We start from the raw sequence: 21019 nt of genomic DNA on the forward strand, positions 1-21019 counted from the left end.
CTCTAGGAGTCTGACTCAAACACACACACACGCACACACACACGCACACACACGCACGCACGCGCACGCACGCACACGCGCACACACACACACACGCTGATGCAGAAAGGCATGCACTCGCACAGGTATTTAAACAGATGCACAATGCATGAACACACACACACACACACACACACACACACCCCACAAACGCTCTCTCTCTCAAACCATTAGTAATGAGGAGGGCAAGTAAAGGTCATATGCTGGGGGACAGAGGAGGCAGGTGGGAGGAGCTATAGGAGGATGGGCTCATTGTAATGGCTGGAATGGAATTCATGGAACAGAGTCAAACATGTGGTTTCCATGTGGTTGATATGTTTGGCACCATTTCATGTATTCCATTCCAGCTATTATAATGAGCCCGTCCTCCTAAAGCTCCTCCCACCAGCCGTCTATGCTGTGGGATGATTACACAGTCAACCATGGTGGATGATCACACAGTTAACCATGGTGGATGATCACACAGTCAACCATGGTGGATGATCACACAGTTAACCATGGTGGATGATCACACAGTCAACCATGGTGGATGATCACACAGTTAACCATGGTGGATGATCACACAGTTAACCATGGTGGATGATCACACAGTCAACCATGGTGGATGATCACACAGTCAACCATGGTGGATGATCACACAGTCAACCATGGTGGATGATCACACAGTCAACCATGCACTAGACTGAGTGATGATGAAAGGTCTGTCTGTCAGAGGCTCTTCCTGTACCAGCCTGCTTCTGGGAATCAAACAATATGGCTGACAGGAAAATAGACTATTATCGACCCCTAAACAAATAAAAACTGCCTTTAATGAGGAACTATTATACCTACGCCTCACATTAATTGAGTCTACTAACATGGTCTACATATCTATGAATAACTGCAGCACAGAAAATAGTCTAGACTCTCACCCAGAGACATGACAATGACAGGATGGGTTCTTGGAAACCACACACAGCTGTGTGTCTCTCAATTTCAATCTCAGGTTAGGATGGATTATTTCAATCTATCTCTGCTGCTGGAGAATTACACAGGGCAGAGAATAATCTGGTTTGACGGATATGTCCCCACTGCTTGGTGTAGAACAGGGGACATGGTGCTCTGAGCTGGCTGGGTGTATTTAATAATCTGGTTTGAAGGATATGTCCCCACTGTTTGGTGTAGAACAGGGGACATGGTGCTCTGAGCTGGCTGGGTGTATTTAATAATCTGGTTTGAAGGATATGTCCCCACTGTTTGGTGTAGAACAGGGGACATGGTGCTCTGAGCTGGCTGGGTGTATTTAATAATCTGGTTTGAAGGATATGTCCCCACTGCTTGGTGTAGAACAGGGGACATGGTGCTCTGAGCTGGCTGGGTGTATTTAATAATCTGGTTTGACGGATATGTCCCCACTGCTTGGTGTAGAACAGGGGACATGGTGCTCTGAGCTGGCTGGGTGCAGAAGGCACTAAGCGTTGTGTAAGCGTTGTGTAAGCGTTACCAGTATGTTATATTAAAGGACTGTTTAACGTTTCCCCTCTTGCGAGAGTGATTCCATTAATGTCTATTGTAAGAGCGACCTACAGAGCTCTTGGAAAACACTTAACACGCTCTTTTGCAAATGGTGCAATAACGCAGACACTGGGAAGGATACAAATTAGGACCATGAAGTAAATAGTCTCTCTTTCCCCCTCTCTCTCCACTCTCCTCCGGACGACTGCCCCACAAATCAATTCCCAGCCCCATGGTCCTTTGGGTCGGAGCTGAGTGATGCATGATGGGACCATGGCGAAGGCCAGGGGCTAATGAGTTATTAGCGTGGTGTTTAACTCCCACTGAGTCCATTTCCTCTTCTCCTCCACCCCCTCCTCTCCTCCTCTCTTCCTCTCTCCCTCATTCTAATCCACTCCAGGTTATTTAACCCTGCCACCCCTTCAGGAGGGGGACACAGGTCTAAATTAATCAGAGGGTATTCATTTGGAGTCCACTTCCTTCACCTAGCCTCCCCTGGTTTCCTCGCCCAGGCGACTACGGGCGGCTCGTTCCCGGTCGGTCACCATGGTAATGTCAGAGCTGGCTGCCCTGATTGGTTGCCTGTGGGATTAGCTCTTCGTCATTGGATTTAATGAAGATTGTTCACACACTCCATGGTTCATTCAGTAGGCATGGAGGTGGTGGTGGAGCAGGGAGACATATTTAGGGCAGTGCCATCTTCTCTCTGATAAACTTCCGTGTGTGTGTGTGTGTGTGTGTGTATACAAGAGTGTACATGTGTCTGTGTTTCTACACGTGTGTGTGTGTAGGGGGGGGGGGGGTTGCAGTACACTTCCAATGTTAACCTGTTTTAGCACAGTACACAGTAAAACAACAGAAAAGGCCAGATGTCGCCAGTGTCTCACCAGTTGCTTTTCCATGTGTGTCTGACATGCGGGTCATGGATGCTGTGCTTGTCAGCCTGCTCATCCAGGAAGTCAAACATGTACTTGATGGCCAGGGGCAGGGCGCTGCCTCGGTGGGCCGTGCTGAAGATGGTCTCAAACAGGTCGTCCACAAACTTCTGTAAAGTGCCCTGTGGAAGCAGAGAGATCAGCAGTGAGCGACAGACAACACACACAGAGACAGAGAGAATGGCGACAGGTGTCTGCAACACTGGTATCAGACACATCGGTATCAGACACATCGGTATCAGACACATCAGTATCAGACACATCGATATCAGACACATCGGCATCAGACACATCGGTATCAGACACATCGGTATCAGACACATCGGTATCAGACACATCGGTATCAGACACATCGGTATCAGACACATCGGCATCAGACACATCGGCATCAGACACATCGGCATCAGACACATCGGCATCAGACACATCGGTATCAGACACATCGGTATCAGACACATCGGTATCAGACACATCGGTATCAGACACATCGGTATCAGACACATCGGTATCAGACACATCGGTATCAGACCCATCGGTATCAGACACATCGTATCAGACACATCGGTATCAGACACATCGGTATCAGACACATCGGCATCAGACACATCGGTATCAGACACATCGGTATCAGACACATCGGTATCAGACACATCGGTATCAGACACATCGGGAATACTTACTTTACTTGACACCCAGTGTCAACACGTTATGACACAGTCATAACCATGTCATAATAGCTGACATAACTTGTCATAACCTGTCATAATATGGTTATAACACTGTCAAGACCAATATATTTACACCTGTTGTGACATATATTGGGTAATTTTATGGCTGGTTATAACACCTACATAAGAGTGTCAAAACACACATTTATTCAAATGAGTTTTTTTCCCTGACAACTTTTAAAGTTTGTTTCTTAAATCCTTTGTTGTTGTGAATTCTTTACATTCATATTTTATTCATCATATTTTAAATAACTCTAGAAAATACACTTTATGAGACTGTTAAGAAGCATTATGACCATCCTGTGTCACTTTACTTGGACTAAGAAAATACACTTTGACACTCAAGAAGCATTATGACCATCATAATCACATAAGCCAGATAGGCCATCTGTCAAAAAGAGGGTGTCTTGTCCTGCTCCTGAAATCTCCTTCTGCATTCATCCCAGTCATCAGCAGAGCATTGGGGTAAGTGCATGTCTGACATCATTTTGTGTGCAATTACAATGATCATTTAATATGGTCAATAAAATAAAATAAAATACTTAGGCTATGATGTAATGGAATGTTTTTCCTTGTGTGGTAGGTTTGGTGGGTTTTGACACTTATGTAGGTGTCATAACCAGCCATAAAATAACACAATATATGTCACAACAGGTCAAAAGATGTCATGAGGGTTATGACCGTATTATAACAGGTTATGACACGTTACGTCAGATATTATGACATGGTTATGACCGTGTCATAACGTGTTCTGACGCTGGGTGTCAAGTGTTACCGACGCATCAAACTCATGGTTTCCATGGTTTCCATGTGTTTGATACCATTCCATTCACTACATTCCATCCATTATTATGAGCCATCCTCCCCTCACCAGCCTCCGGTGGTGTGTGCGTCTGACTGCGAGTGGGTTTTATCCTGTGTATCTGATGGTGTTTCCTGATGTGTTTCTCTCTCTCTCTCTCTGGTCCTAAATCTCTGGGCTTTGATGGGAAATTGTTTTTTCACAGTTCACTTTTAATAATATCTGGGAACAGGAGGTGCATCTCCTAAGCCTCTGTGTGTGGAGGGATTAGCTCACACACTGCACCATTGACCCTAATTTGATTTAATGTTCTCGTCTTTAAGGAGGAGAGAAGAGAGAGAACGAGATAGATAGAAAGAGAAAATCTAATCCACTTGTAAGGAATGAGCTGATAGAATGCGAGGGGGAGAAGAGAGGAGAGGACAGAATGACAAAAAGCAACAGTGAGGGAAGCCTATCTGGAAAGAGCCACAAGCGCGCAGTGTGTCAGATGAGGTGTGCACAAGCGGCAAATAAAAATCCCAATTTGGGTGGAGCGGTGACTGAGTCAGAGAGGAGAGAGGGAGGGGGGCGTGAGGAGAATCCAGTTAGCTGACAATCACAGCCGTGATTCTACCATGTCCCACATTTCTGACAGCTTATCATTTGCCTATGAAGATGAAAATATACATTTCTTCCTCAAACCCTGTGTAGTCATGGGGACCGTTTAGTGGCAGGGAGGCTGTTATACATGTAGTGTGTGTATGTGTGTGTGTGTGTGTGTGTGTGTGTGTTATACGTGTGTATGTGAGTGTTTGTGAGTAAGGAATCCCACAGACAGACAACTTCATCATGATAGTCCTTCATCTGTCCCCTGAGAGCACAAGCTGCCATTACAGCCCACTGAAAACACACACACACACACACACACACACACACACACACACACACACACACACACACACACACACACACACACACACACACACACACACACACACACACACACAGAGAGAGAGAGAAACCTGGCCCATCATTACACTGCACTTTAAAGACAATGTGTAATCTAGAATTTAGCCTCACAGACAGTGCTGCCTGCATCAGAACTACCCTGTCATTTAGGATGAGGACAGACAGTGTTTCCTGCATCAGAACTACCCTGTCATTTAGGATGAGGACAGACAGTGTTTCCTGCATCAGAACTACCCTGTCATTTAGGATGAGGACAGACAGTGCTGCCTGCATCAGAACTACCCTGTCATTTAGGATGAGGACAGACAGTGTTTCCTGCATCAGAACTACCCTGTCATTTAGGATGAGGACAGACAGTGTTTCCTGCATCAGAACTACCCTGTCATTTAGGATGAGGACAGACAGTGTTTCCTGCATCAGAACTACCCTGTCATTTAGGATGAGGACAGACAGTGTTTCCTGCATCAGAACTACCCTGTCATTTAGGATGAGGACAGACAGTGCTGCCTGCATCAGAACTACCCTGTCATTTAGGATGAGGACAGACAGTGTTGCCTGCATCAGAACTACCCTGTCATTTAGGATGAGGACAGACAGTGCTGCCTGCATCAGAACTACCCTGTCATTTAGGATGAGGACAGACAGTGTTGCCTGCATCAGAACTACCCTGTCATTTAGGATGAGGACAGACAGTGTTGCCTGCATCAGAACTACCCTGTCATTTAGGATGAGGACGGACAGTGTTTCCTGCATCAGAACTACCCTGTCATTTAGGATGAGGACAGACAGTGTTTCCTGCATCAGAACTACCCTGTCATTTAGGATGAGGACAGACAGTGTTGTCTCCATCAGAACTACCCTGTCATTTAGGATGAGGACAGACAGTGCTGCCTGCATCAGAACTACCCTGTCATTTAGGATGAGGACAGACAGTGTTTCCTGCATCAGAACTACCCTGTCATTTAGGATGAGGACAGACAGTGTTGCCTCCATCAGAACTACCCTGTCATTTAGGATGAGGACAGACAGTGTTTCCTGCATCAGAACTACCCTGTCATTTAGGATGAGGACAGACAGTGTTTCCTGCATCAGAACTACCCTGTCATTTAGGATGAGGACAGACAGTGCTGCCTGCATCAGAACTACCCTGTCATTTAGGATGAGGACAGACAGTGTTTCCTGCATCAGAACTACCCTGTCATTTAGGATGAGGACAGACAGTGTTTCCTGCATCAGAACTACCCTGTCATTTAGGATGAGGACAGACAGTGTTGTCTCCATCAGAACTACCCTGTCATTTAGGATGAGGACAGACAGTGCTGCCTGCATCAGAACTACCCTGTCATTTAGGATGAGGACAGACAGTGTTTCCTGCATCAGAACTACCCTGTCATTTAGGATGAGGACAGACAGTGTTGCCTCCATCAGAACTACCCTGTCATTTAGGATGAGGACAGACAGTGTTTCCTGCATCAGAACTACCCTGTCATTTAGGATGAGGACAGACAGTGTTTCCTGCATCAGAACTACCCTGTCATTTAGGATGAGGACAGACAGTGCTGCCTGCATCAGAACTACCCTGTCATTTAGGATGAGGACAGACAGTGCTGCCTGCATCAGAACTACCCTGTCATTTAGGATGAGGACAGACAGTGCTGCCTGCATCAGAACTACCCTGTCATTTAGGATGAGGACAGACAGTGTTTCCTGCATCAGAACTACCCTGTCATTTAGGATGAGGACAGACAGTGTTTCCTGCATCAGAACTACCCTGTCATTTAGGATGAGGACAGACAGTGTTTCTTGCATCAGAACTACCCTGTCATTTAGGATGAGGACAGACAGTGTTGCCTCCATCAGAACTACCCTGTCATTTAGGATGAGGACAGACAGTGTTGCCTGCATCAGAACTACCCTGTCATTTAGGATGAGGACAGACAGTGCTGCCTGCATCAGAACTACCCTGTCATTTAGGATGAGGACAGACAGTGTTGCCTGCATCAGAACTACCCTGTCATTTAGGATGAGGACAGACAGTGCTGCCTGCATCAGAACTACCCTGTCATTTAGGATGAGGACAGACAGTGCTGCCTGCATCAGAACTACCCTGTCATTTAGGATGAGGACAGACAGTGTTTCCTGCATCAGAACTACCCTGTCATTTAGGATGAGGACAGACAGTGTTGCCTGCATCAGAACTACCCTGTCATTTAGGATGAGGACAGACAGTGTTTCCTGCATCAGAACTACCCTGTCATTTAGGATGAGGACAGACAGTGTTTCCTGCATCAGAACTACCCTGTCATTTAGGATGAGGACAGACAGTGTTGCCTGCATCAGAACTACCCTGTCATTTAGGATGAGGACAGACAGTGTTGTCTGTATCATAACTACCCTGTCATTTAGGATGAGGACAGACAGTGTTTCCTGCATCAGAACTACCCTGTCATTTAGGATGAGGACAGACAGTGTTTCCTGCATCAGAACTACCCTGTCATTTAGGATGAGGACAGACAGTGTTTCCTGCATCAGAACTACCCTGTCATTTAGGATGAGGACAGACAGTGTTGCCTGCATCAGAACTACCCTGTCATTTAAGATGAGGACAGACAGTGTTTCCTGCATCAGAACTACCCTGTCATTTAGGATGAGGACAGACAGTGTTTCCTGCATCAGAACTACGCTGTCATTTAGGATGAGGACAGACAGTGTTTCCTGCATCAGAACTACCCTGTCATTTAGGATGAGGACAGACAGTGTTGCCTGCATCAGAACTACCCTGTCATTTAGGATGAGGACAGACAGTGTTTCCTGCATCAGAACTACCCTGTCATTTAGGATGAGGACAGACAGTGTTGCCTGCATCAGAACTACCCTGTCATTTAGGATGAGGACAGACAGTGCTGCCTGCATCAGAACTACCCTGTCATTTAGGATGAGGACAGACAGTGTTGCCTGCATCAGAACTACCCTGTCATTTAGGATGAGGACAGACAGTGCTGCCTGCATCAGAACTACCCTGTCATTTAGGATGAGGACAGACAGTGCTGCCTGCATCAGAACTACCCTGTCATTTAGGATGAGGACAGACAGTGCTGCCTCCATCAGAACTACCCTGTCATTTAGGATGAGGACAGACAGTGCTGCCTGCATCAGAACTACCCTGTCATTTAGGATGAGGACAGACAGTGCTGCCTGCATCAGAACTACCCTGTCATTTAGGATGAGGACAGACAGTGCTCCCTCCATCAGAACTACCCTGTCATTTAGGATGAGGACAGACAGTGTTGCCTGCATCAGAACTACCCTGTCATTTAGGATGAGGACAGACAGTGTTTCCTGCATCAGAACTACCCTGTCATTTAGGATGAGGACAGACAGTGTTTCTTGCATCAGAACTACCCTGTCATTTAGGATGAGGACAGACAGTGTTTCCTCCATCAGAACTACCCTGTCATTTAGGATGAGGACAGACAGTGCTGCCTGCATCAGAACTACCCTGTCATTTAGGATGAGGACAGACAGTGCTGCCTGCATCAGAACTACCCTGTCATTTAGGATGAGGACAGACAGTGCTGCCTGCATCAGAACTACCCTGTCATTTAGGATGAGGACAGACAGTGCTGCCTCCATCAGAACTACCCTGTCATTTAGGATGAGGACAGACAGTGCTGCCTCCATCAGAACTACCCTGTCATTTAGGATGAGGACAGACAGTGCTGCCTGCATCAGAACTACCCTGTCATTTAGGATGAGGACAGACAGTGTTGCCTGCATCAGAACTACCCTGTCATTTAGGATGAGGACAGACAGTGCTGCCTCCATCAGAACTACCCTGTCATTTAGGATGAGGACAGACAGTGCTGCCTGCATCAGAACTACCCTGTCATTTAGGATGAGGACAGACAGTGCTGCCTGCATCAGAACTACCCTGTCATTTAGGATGAGGACAGACAGTGCTGCCTGCATCAGAACTACCCTGTCATTTAGGATGAGGACAGACAGTGTTGCCTGCATCAGAACTACCCTGTCATTTAGGATGAGGACAGACAGTGCTGCCTGCATCAGAACTACCCTGTCATTTAGGATGAGGACAGACAGTGCTGCCTGCATCAGAACTACCCTGTCATTTAGGATGAGGACAGACAGTGCTGCCTGCATCAGAACTACCCTGTCATTTAGGATGAGGACAGACAGTGCTGCCTGCATCAGAACTACCCTGTCATTTAGGATGAGGACAGACAGTGTTTCCTGCATCAGAACTACCCTGTCATTTAGGATGAGGACAGACAGTGCTGCCTGCATCAGAACTACCCTGTCATTTAGGATGAGGACAGACAGTGTTTCCTGCATCAGAACTACCCTGTCATTTAGGATGAGGACAGACAGTGCTGCCTGCATCAGAACTACCCTGTCATTTAGGATGAGGACAGACAGTGTTGCCTGCATCAGAACTACCCTGTCATTTAGGATGAGGACAGACAGTGCTGCCTGCATCAGAACTACCCTGTCATTTAGGATGAGGACAGACAGTGCTGCCTGCATCAGAACTACCCTGTCATTTAGGATGAGGACAGACAGTGTTTCCTGCATCAGAACTACCCTGTCATTTAGGATGAGGACAGACAGTGCTGCCTGCATCAGAACTACCCTGTCATTTAGGATGAGGACAGACAGTGTTTCCTGCATCAGAACTACCCTGTCATTTAGGATGAGGACAGACAGTGCTGCCTGCATCAGAACTACCCTGTCATTTAGGATGAGGACAGACAGTGCTGCCTCCATCAGAACTACCCTGTCATTTAGGATGAGGACAGACAGTGCTGCCTGCATCAGAACTACCCTGTCATTTAGGATGAGGACAGACAGTGCTGCCTGCATCAGAACTACCCTGTCATTTAGGATGAGGACAGACAGTGTTGCCTGCATCAGAACTACCCTGTCATTTAGGATGAGGACAGACAGTGCTGCCTGCATCAGAACTACCCTGTCATTTAGGATGAGGACAGACAGTGTTTCCTGCATCAGAACTACCCTGTCATTTAGGATGAGGACAGACAGTGCTGCCTGCATCAGAACTACCCTGTCATTTAGGATGAGGACAGACAGTGCTGCCTCCTTCAGAACTACCCTGTCATTTAGGATGAGGACAGACAGTGCTGCCTGCATCAGAACTACCCTGTCATTTAGGATGAGGACAGACAGTGCTGCCTGCATCAGAACTACCCTGTCATTTAGGATGAGGACAGACAGTGTTTCCTGCATCAGAACTACCCTGTCATTTAGGATGAGGACAGACAGTGCTGCCTGCATCAGAACTACCCTGTCATTTAGGATGAGGACAGACAGTGCTGCCTGCATCAGAACTACCCTGTCATTTAGGATGAGGACAGACAGTGCTGCCTCCATCAGAACTACCCTGTCATTTAGGATGAGGACAGACAGTGCTGCCTCCATCAGAACTACCCTGTCATTTAGGATGAGGACAGACAGTGCTGCCTGCATCAGAACTACCCTGTCATTTAGGATGAGGACAGACAGTGTTTCCTGCATCAGAACTACCCTGTCATTTAGGATGAGGACAGACAGTGCTGCCTCCATCAGAACTACCCTGTCATTTAGGATGAGGACAGACAGTGCTGCCTGCATCAGAACTACACTGTCATTTAGGATGAGGACAGACAGTGTTTCCTGCATCAGAACTACCCTGTCATTTAGGATGAGGACAGACAGTGCTGCCTGCATCAGAACTACCCTGTCATTTAGGATGAGGACAGACAGTGCTGCCTGCATCAGAACTACCCTGTCATTTAGGATGAGGACAGACAGTGCTGCCTGCATCAGAACTACCCTGTCATTTAGGATGAGGACAGACAGTGTTTCCTGCATCAGAACTACCCTGTCATTTAGGATGAGGACAGACAGTGCTGCCTGCATCAGAACTACCCTGTCATTTAGGATGAGGACAGACAGTGCTGCCTGCATCAGAACTACCCTGTCATTTAGGATGAGGACAGACAGTGCTGCCTGCATCAGAACTACCCTGTCATTTAGGATGAGGACAGACAGTGCTGCCTGCATCAGAACTACCCTGTCATTTAGGATGAGGACAGACAGTGCTGCCTGCATCAGAACTACCCTCTCATTTAGGATGAGGACAGACAGTGCTGCCTCCATCAGAACTACCCTGTCATTTAGGATGAGGACAGACAGTGTTGCCTGCATCAGAACTACCCTGTCATTTAGGATGAGGACAGACAGTGCTGCCTCCATCAGAACTACCCTGTCATTTAGGATGAGGACAGACAGTGCTGCCTGCATCAGAACTACCCTGTCATTTAGGATGAGGACAGACAGTGCTGCCTGCATCAGAACTACCCTGTCATTTAGGATGAGGACAGTCAGTGCTGCCTCCATCAGAACTACCCTGTCATTTAGGATGAGGACAGACAGTGCTGCCTGCATCAGAACTACCCTGTCATTTAGGATGAGGACAGACAGTGCTGCCTGCATCAGAACTAACCTGTCATTTAGGATGAGGACAGACAGTGTTTCTTGCATCAGAACTACCCTGTCATTTAGGATGAGGACAGACAGTGTTGTCTGCATCAGAACTACCCTGTCATTTAGGATGAGGACAGACAGTGCTGCCTGCATCAGAACTACCCTGTCATTTAGGATGAGGACAGACAGTGCTGCCTGCATCAGAACTAACCTGTCATTTAGGATGAGGACAGACAGTGCTGCCTGCATCATAACTACCCTGTCATTTAGGATGAGGACAGACAGTGCTGCCTCCATCAGAACTACCCTGTCATTTAGGATGAGGACAGACAGTGCTGCCTGCATCAGAACTACCCTGTCATTTAGGATGAGGACAGACAGTGCTGCCTGCATCAGAACTACCCTGTCATTTAGGATGAGGACAGACAGTGTTTCTTGCATCAGAACTACCCTGTCATTTAGGATGAGGACAGACAGTGTTGTCTGCATCAGAACTACCCTGTCATTTAGGATGAGGACAGACAGTGCTGCCTGCATCAGAACTACCCTGTCATTTAGGATGAGGACAGACAGTGCTGCCTCCATCAGAACTACCCTGTCATTTAGGATGAGGACAGACAGTGCTGCCTGCATCAGAACTACCCTGTCATTTAGGATGAGGACAGACAGTGCTGCCTGCATCAGAACTACCCTGTCATTTAGGATGAGGACAGACAGTGCTGCCTCCATCAGAACTACCCTGTCATTTAGGATGAGGACAGACAGTGCTGCCTGCATCAGAACTAACCTCTCATTTAGGATGAGGACAGACAGTGCTGCCTGCATCAGAACTACCCTGTCATTTAGGATGAGGACAGACAGTGCTGCCTGCATCAGAACTACCCTGTCATTTAGGATGAGGACAGACAGTGCTGCCTCCATCAGAACTACCCTGTCATTTAGGATGAGGACAGACAGTGCTGCCTGCATCAGAACTACCCTGTCATTTAGGATGAGGACAGACAGTGCTGCCTCCATCAGAACTACCCTGTCATTTAGGATAAGGACAGACAGTGCTGCCTGCATCAGAACTAACCTCTCATTTAGGATGAGGACAGACAGTGCTGCCTGCATCAGAACTACCCTGTCATTTAGGATGAGGACAGACAGTGCTGCCTCCATCAGAACTACCCTGTCATTTAGGATGAGGACAGACAGTGCTGCCTGCATCAGAACTACCCTGTCATTTAGGATGAGGACAGACAGTGTTTCCTGCATCAGAACTACCCTGTCATTTAGGATGAGGACAGACAGTGTTGTCTGCATCAGAACTACCCTGTCATTTAGGATGAGGACAGACAGTGTTGCCTGCATCAGAACTACCCTGTCATTTAGGATGAGGACAGACAGTGCTGCCTCCATCAGAACTACCCTGTCATTTAGGATGAGGACAGACAGTGCTGCCTGCATCAGAACTACCCTGTCATTTAGGATGAGGACAGACAGTGTTGCCTGCATCAGAACTACCCTGTCATTTAGGATGAGGACAGACAGTGTTGCCTGCATCAGAACTACCCTGTCATTTACGATGAGGACAGACAGTGTTGCCTGCATTAGAACTACCCTGTCATTTAGGATGAGGACAGACAGTGTTTCCTGCATCAGAACTACCCTGTCATTTAGGATGAGGACAGACAGTGTTTCCTGCATCAGAACTACCCTGTCATTTAGGATGAGGACAGACAGTGTTGCCTGCATCAGAACTACCCTGTCATTTACGATGAGGACAGACAGTGTTGCCTGCATCAGAACTACCCTGTCATTTAGGATGAGGACAGACAGTGTTTCCTGCATCAGAACTACCCTGTCATTTAGGATGAGGACAGACAGTGTTTCCTGCATCAGAACTACGCTGTCATTTAGGATGAGGACAGACAGTGTTGCCTGCATCAGAACTACCCTGTCATTTAGGATGAGGACAGACAGTTTTGCCTGCATCAGAACTACGCTGTCATTTAGGATGAGGACAGACAGTGTTTCCTGCATCAGAACTACCCTGTCATTTAGGATGAGGACAGACAGTGTTTCTTGCATCAGAACTACCCTGTCATTTAGGATGAGGACAGACAGTGTTTCCTGCATCAGAACTACGCTGTCATTTAGGATGAGGACAGACAGTGTTTCTTGCATCAGAACTACCCTGTCATTTAGGATGAGGACAGACAGTGTTGCCTGCATCAGAACTACCCTGTCATTTAGGATGAGGACAGACAGTGTTGCCTGCATCAGAACTACCCTGTCATTTAGGATGAGTGGAAAGAAAACAAAACAACAAAGACTGAGTGGGTGAAGGGTTGTTGGTGTTGTCACAAACAGAGAGAGAGAAACAGAGAGGAAAAGAGGAATAGAGAACGCAATCAAGAAATAAGCCCTTTGCCCCCCCATCAGAGTGACACTGATGGACCTAAAATGGAAAACGTCAGCGCCGGGCCGACCGACGGTATTTATTGGTGAGGTGAAAGTCAAACGCAGTCAATTACAGGGCTGTCGGCACAGTCATACCTCAACAAGAGAGATGGACCCCAAGATAAACTGATTACTTCACAAAACACTCCATCTGTAAAGATGACACGCCGTCTCTGCATCGCATTCCCCCCTGACCAGGGTCATCACAGGTAAATAGAGCATTGCTCAGTGTGTGTGTTATGTGTGTGTGTGTTGTGTGTGTGTGTGTGTGTTTGAATGACTGAGTGTTTTTGTCTGTCTAAGCGTGTTAGATTGTGGCTCTGGTACATGTGCTTCATAGAGAGAGTGTTGCCATATTCATTACACAGCTCCACTGTGACTGCTCACTGCCAATCACAGCACACGCCAGAGAAATGACAGACAACACTCACTCTCCATATCTCTGTTGCCTCCTCAGCCATCTCTGCCAACAACTCTGTTGATGAGTGTGTGTGGGTGTGTGTGTGAATCCTGCCACTAAGCATTCCCATTACAAATCCAGAAAACCAGGTGGAGTGTTGTCTGTCTGAACCACAACACAAAGAGCATGGAATGGTCACACCACCAACACCACCCTCCCTCCCTCCCTCCCTCCCTCCCTCCCTCCCTCCCTCCCTCCCTCCCTCCCTCCCTCCCTCCCTCCCTCCCTCCCTCTCCTCCCTCTCCCCCCCCCTCCCTCCCTCTCTCCCCCTCCCTCTCTCTCTCCCCCTCCCTATCTCTCCCCCTTCCCCCCTCTCTCTCCCCTCCCCCCCTATCTCCCTCCCTCCCTCTCTGGAAGAAAGCATGTGTGATGTAAAGGAGGTGCATCATTAGCAAGTGGATTGGTAATTCCCATTGAGCAGTGGGATCAAAGTCACGATTCCCTCCAAACCAAATGAACTGATTTTCTGAGGGGCAATAGCGCCCTGGCATGCTCAAAGTGACTCATTTCACGGCTATTTCCATTTCTGTTTTTCACCAGATAACATCTCTGTCCACAGAAAAAGCCTTTACAGGTTGTATCTTTGTGTGTCACCTCTATCATTAGATATGCTGCTGAGGTCTGAAAGACAATATACAGCTACATATTTTCACTTGGGTCTCAGAGTCTACAGGGGATGAGGAATAATATCATATTTGAATAAGGTGTGCATTCGTGTGATAACTCACCTTAGTGGCCAGCAGCCTGGTCAGGTATATCTCAGAGACCATCTTGGAGCCGCGGTCTCCCTCCTTCTGGTCTCCGTGTTCGTGGTTCTTTACCAGGTGCCACACCTTGACCCCGCTCTCCAGGTCGGGCGTGATCATGGGCGTGCGCGAGCGCAGGCTGTCGGGGCTCCCCGTGTACTTGATCATGTTCTCTGTGGAACATAAAGAACAACATCAGAATATGACACAGAGATGAAGCAGAAACCAATGGACATACTGTAACAGACTATGGAAATATAACATGATCAGCACAGACATAGTATAGACGTTGTAGCCGCGGGAAGATGTTTGGGGGTGGGGGTGCTGCGTTTCTTTCGCCAAACGGTGTGGCAAAAAAACAACATCTTGGTGAAATATTTTTTGAGGTTCTGCGTTACAGACGGCTATATCGGTCTGCTCATACAGGACTTTTGAATTAGTTTGTATTATTTGGTGGTGCTACAGCACCCTCAGCCTCCCTACTTCCCGCGGATATGGTGCAGAGTAGAGAGAGACAACACACCTAACAGAGGGGATGTGTAAAGAAAACATCTGAGCCAGCACAGTACTGTTCAGGTCGCCGCGATCCAGTGAAAATGGTCAGAGACCACAACATAGACAAAACACACAAAAAAGACAGACGCAACACAAACCAAAGACAGACAAAACAAAATACAGGGGGGGTCAAGCCATACTACACAGGTATTCTAAAGTATACAACACAGGTATTCTAAAGGATTCTAAATGATACTACACAGGTATTCTAAAGTATACAACACAGGTATTCTAAAGTATACAACACAGGTATTCTAAAGTATCCTACACAGGTATTCTAAAGGATACTACACAGGTATTCTAAATGATACTACACAGGTATTCTAAAGTATACAACACAGGTATTCTAAAGGATTCTAAATGATACTACACAGGTATTCTAAAGTATACAACACAGGTATTCTAAAGTATACTACACAGGTATTCTAAAGGATACTACACAGGTATTCTAAAGGATACTACACAGGTATTCTAAAGGATACTACACAGGTATTCTAAAGGATACTACACAGGTATTCTAAAAGATACTACACAGGTATTCTAAAGGATTCTAAATGATACTACACAGGTATTCTAAATGATACTACACAGGTATTCTAAAGGATACCATTCAGGTATTCTAAAGGATACTACACAGGTATTCTAAAGGATACTACACAGGTATTCTAAAGGATTCTAAATGATACTACACAGGTATTCTAAATGATACTACACAGGTATTCTAAATGATACTACACAGGTATTCTAAAGGATACTACACAGGTATTCTAAAGGATACTACACAGGTATTCTAAAGGATACTACACAGGTATTCTAAAGGATACTACACAGGTATTCTAAAGGATACTACACAGGTATTCTAAAGGATACTACACAGGTATTCTAAAGGATACTACACAGGTATTCTAAAGGATACTACACAGGTATTCTAAAGGATACTACACAGGTATTCTAAAGGATACTACACAGATATTCTAAAGGATACAAAGTCAAATAAGCCAAATTCAGTCAAGTAATTTATCTGGGTTCAGTTAGAAGCTTCAAGCTACCGAGACTTTGAGATTGGACATTAACTTTTACAACAGCGTGTACGTGGTTCATTTTTCATGCCGTCTTTTTCTCTCAGGAGGTAGAATACACCGTGGCACAATTCACGGACACAAAATCGAACAGGTGTATGGCGAGATGAAATATTCATATGCCCTCCCCATTTGACGAGAGTGGCGATGACATTCAAAAACACTCCGGCTCGATGAATGTTTACACAGTCTGAAAATAATTGATCAGTAGGACTGTTGGTCGAGGGAGAGGACGGTGAAATAAAGTGTGTTTTTGCCAAGGCAGATGCTGCAGAAATCAATTTGTCCTTCCAGAGAGAAATGCAGGAAGAGTGAATGATGGAGGGAGAGAGGAAGAAAGGAGAGGAGAGGGAGGGGTAAAGTACTAGAGATAGAAAGCAGGTAAAGTGTGTGTGTGCATATTGACTCCTGGAACTTGACTGACTTGGAATGATTGGAGTGTGTGTGCATGTGTGAGCGTGCGTGAGTGTGCGTGTGTGTGTGCGCATGCGTGTGTGAGCATGCGTGTGTGTGAGTGTGCGTGTGTGTGTGCGCGTGCGTGTGTGTGTGTGCGCGTGTGTGTGAGCGTGTGTGTGTGTGTGCGTGTGTGTGTGCGCGTGTGTGGGAGCGTGTGTGTGTGCGCGTGTGTGTGTAATAATAAAGTGGTGGGTGTCTCCCAGAGTGTTATTGAGTGTGCTGGTGTAATAGGGCGTGATGACACGTTCGGTGGAGTGGAAGGAGTTCCTAGAAGGAGCGCTCCACACACACACAGTCCTGAAATACTACCATACTGACATATCACACAGGAGTTTTGATTAAGAAAGGAAGCTCTCTCTCTCTCTCTCTCTCCCCATCACTTTCTGCCTTCTCCTTCCATCCCCCTCTCTTTCTCTTTCTCTCCCTCTCTTTCTCTCCCTCTCTTTCTCTCTAAATCCCTTTCCCGCGCGCTTCATCTCACTCACTAACTTTCTGCCTTCTCCTTCCATCCCTCTCTCCCCTACTTCCTCTTCATCTTTCTCCCTCCCTGTTCCTCTTCATCTTTCTCTTTACCCCTCTTCTTCTTCATCATCCCTCCTCCTCTCTCCACCTTCCTCATTTTCTCTCACTAACTTTCTCCCTCCCTCTCCCCCTCTCCTTTGGCTCCATTAGAATCATCCTCTCTTCTCCTCAGTGCCTCTCCATTGTGATCAGTCCAGTTCAAAGTCCCCCCCCCCCCCCCCCCCTCCATGTCTCAAGTGGCTCTGGCATCGTTTGAAGTCAATTCCCCAACTAAGTGAAGAGATGTGTGACATTCTGTCTTCCTCCATCTCTCTCTCTCTCTCCATCCTGTTCCCTCTCTTTCTCTTTCACACTCACCCTCCTTTTTCTTTGGTCTAATTTGAGTGGAGGAACGGAGGCGAGGCGGTGAGATGGCGTATGGAGATGAGGTGCTAGCTGGCTAATAAAGTGGTCATTTGATGTGTCTGGAGTGTTTGAGTCCGGGCAGCGCTGCCTTTGATCAGGGTTTGATTTGATGGCTTCTTCTCAGGTTCAAGAGAACACAGGGCCGGACCAAGACAGTCACTGCTAGATGGGACACTGTCTGTCTGCATCCCAAATGGTACGCTATTCCCCATGTAGTTCATCATATTCCCCATGGGGCTCTGGTCCAAAGTAGTGCACTATATAGGGAGTAGGGTGCCATTTGGGACACAGTTTCTGTCTCCAGTCCCAGGGGGGAGGAAAGTGCAAACTGCAAATGCACTCTTTCTTCTCTTCCCTCTCTTTGTTCTCTCTTTGTTAGTCTGTTAAATTCCCTGCTCTCTAATCTTGTTATCCTGTCTCCTGGGCTCAGTTCTGTCCCTCTTCTCCTCTGGGGATTTGTCACTATTACTAAGGTGTAACAGCACATAGTGGCTAATGTATAGAAGACTTTACTATGTGTTCAGGTATTGCTAATAGTGGCTAATGTATGGAAGACTTTACTATGTGTTCAGGTATTGCTAATAGTGGCTAATGTATAGAAGACTTTACTATGTGTTCAGGTATTGCTAATAGTGGCTAATGTATGGAAGACTTTACTATGTGTTCAGGTATTGTTAATAGTGGCTAATGTATAGAAGACTTTACTATGTGTTCAGGTATTGCTAATAGTGGCTAATGTATAGAAGACTTTACTATGTGTTCAGGTATTGTTAATAGTGGCTAATGTATAGAAGACTTTACTATGTGTTCAGGTATTGCTAATAGTGGCTAATGTATGGAAGACTTTACTATGTGTTCAGGTATTGTTAACAGAGCCTTTACATCTGTTAGTGACATATGGAGCTCAGTTAGTTTGAGGGATGAACAGTGTGTGCAGGAGAAGTCTGTGTTGGTTTCTGTGGTGAAGGTTTAGAGGGAGAAGGTGCTGTTTAGCCACGTTTTTTAATTAAAATCCTGGCAATGGAGCTTGTGCATTCGCAACAGGGAATACCCAGTGTGTGTGTAGGTGAGAACGTCTGTGTGTGTGCTGTTGTGTGTTTGTGTGTGCATGTAAGTGTGTGTGTGTGTGCTGACTCTGACTATGGATCCCACTCCGATTAGAAGGACACAGTTCTTCCTGTTTAACTCTCAGGCACACAGACTGCTGGGAGATGGAGGGGGGGGGGGCATAATTGTTTTAGTTCCAGGAGGACAATCCTATCCAGCAGAGAAATCTGGAAATGTGCCGGAAATGTACTCCTCTCTCCTACACACACACACACACACACACACACACACACACACACACACACACACACACATGTTATCCATACCGTATTTACTGGCTGAGGTTCTGGACACAGTTGAGTTGTTGACCGAGTTGTAGGCCGTCACCTGCTTGGGGACCAAGGCCATCACAGAGTTATCAGGCACCTGCAGAGAACGAGAGAGAGCGAGAGAGAGAGAGAGCAGAAAGAGAGAGCGAGAGCGAGAGAGAGCGAGAGAGAGAGAGAGCGAGAGAGCGCAGAAAGAGAGCAGAATGACTAATCACCATCCTCAATGAGTGCATTCTGATTCTGCCAAGTGCATTCTGAATACATAACAATCCCCAATGAAGAGAGATGTGGCACTCAGCCACTAAACCCTGGATCACCATACAAATCAGTATCCACACGTCATCATGTGTTTATCCTCCATCTATAACAGCTATGATTGGATGCTCAGGAAGCCTTTGTGATTAGCCTGTGTGATCTAATCAGCCCATACACATATGATTAGTGGTAGTGAACGGGTGCGATGTATATCACTATGTGTGAGATGGGACGTCTCAGCCTTCCATTTCAACAATACCCCTCTTCGGGGGCGAGGGGGGAGCGTGTGTGTGTGAGAGAGAGAATGACAGATAAAGCGAGATGGGCTCCTACTTTTCAACACAACAGAAATTGATTCAATTAACACAACTGGGAGAGGGGCTGATCCCAGCCGTGCACAAACACACGTACATATACATAAACACACAAACACTGCATAATTTCACCAGCGAGCCCCGCCGGCTGAGGCAGGGTTAATTGAAGAAGTGATCTCTTTAATAGAGTGTGTATGGGGAATAGGAGTGCAGGGCTAAGGGTCTCAGGTGTGTGTTTGGGGTTATTATTACATCATAGCATTATTTCACCCGCTCCCCAACCCGCTCCTGGTGCATAATGTGTTAGTATCATGACAGGCGACACCCATGGGAGGCTCCAGGGAGATTCCACAGGGATCCAACTACCCCCCTCTAACTATACAACATGGTCCCTAAGCAGTAATCCTACATGTTTATTAGTTAATATAATGGTGTGTGTGTGTGTTTGGGGTTGTAATATTGGGAGGGGGGAGGAGAGGTGGGATGGGATGTGAGATGACAGTTGGGTCTGGGTGGTTTAGGAAGAGGAGGAGGAGAAGAGAGACTGTTGCTCTCATTAAACTGATGGGATGGCCAGATCATATATCAGAGCAATGCTCAGGGTTACAATGTGATTCTCCCTACAGTAAATAATATAATATATACATATTAATATATGCTACTTAGCAGATGCTTTATCCAAAGTGACTTACAGTACAGTGACTACTTTTATTTGAGCAGAAAGGGCATTGAAACATTAGTTTCAACCAAAGGTGAATGGGTTCTATGCTAACTGTACATAGGGGGGATAGAAATAGAATTAGAATAGTTCCTCTATATCTAGGAGGGTGAATGGGTCTGTGCTGTATTCATAACAACCCATTAGGATGACAGTTAGCAGAGTCTAATTCCATTCAGAGTGCGCTTTGATCCCATTCTATATTCCATATTTCTGTATTCCATTATAACAAGAC

At 46.5% G+C, this 21019-nt stretch overlaps 1 protein-coding gene across 1 annotated transcript in view; it reads right to left on the reverse strand.

Moving 5' to 3' along the window:
- Positions 1–21019, reverse strand: part of LOC110510810 (plexin-A4) — a 473690-nt gene that overhangs the window by 18694 nt on the left and 433977 nt on the right. The window contains exons 27-29 of the mRNA XM_090213615.1: positions 19495–19594; positions 15087–15277; positions 2421–2590 (exon numbers count right to left, since the gene is read on the reverse strand). Of these exons, the coding sequence (XP_090069741.1) occupies positions 2421–2590; positions 15087–15277; positions 19495–19594 (461 nt within the window). The remainder of the gene's footprint in view (positions 1–2420; positions 2591–15086; positions 15278–19494; positions 19595–21019) is intronic.

The sequence above is a fragment of the Oncorhynchus mykiss genome, chromosome 21, assembly GCF_057628025.1.
Source record: "Oncorhynchus mykiss isolate SJ-2025 chromosome 21, ASM5762802v1, whole genome shotgun sequence".
In the NCBI taxonomy this organism is placed as follows: domain Eukaryota; kingdom Metazoa; phylum Chordata; class Actinopteri; order Salmoniformes; family Salmonidae; genus Oncorhynchus; species Oncorhynchus mykiss.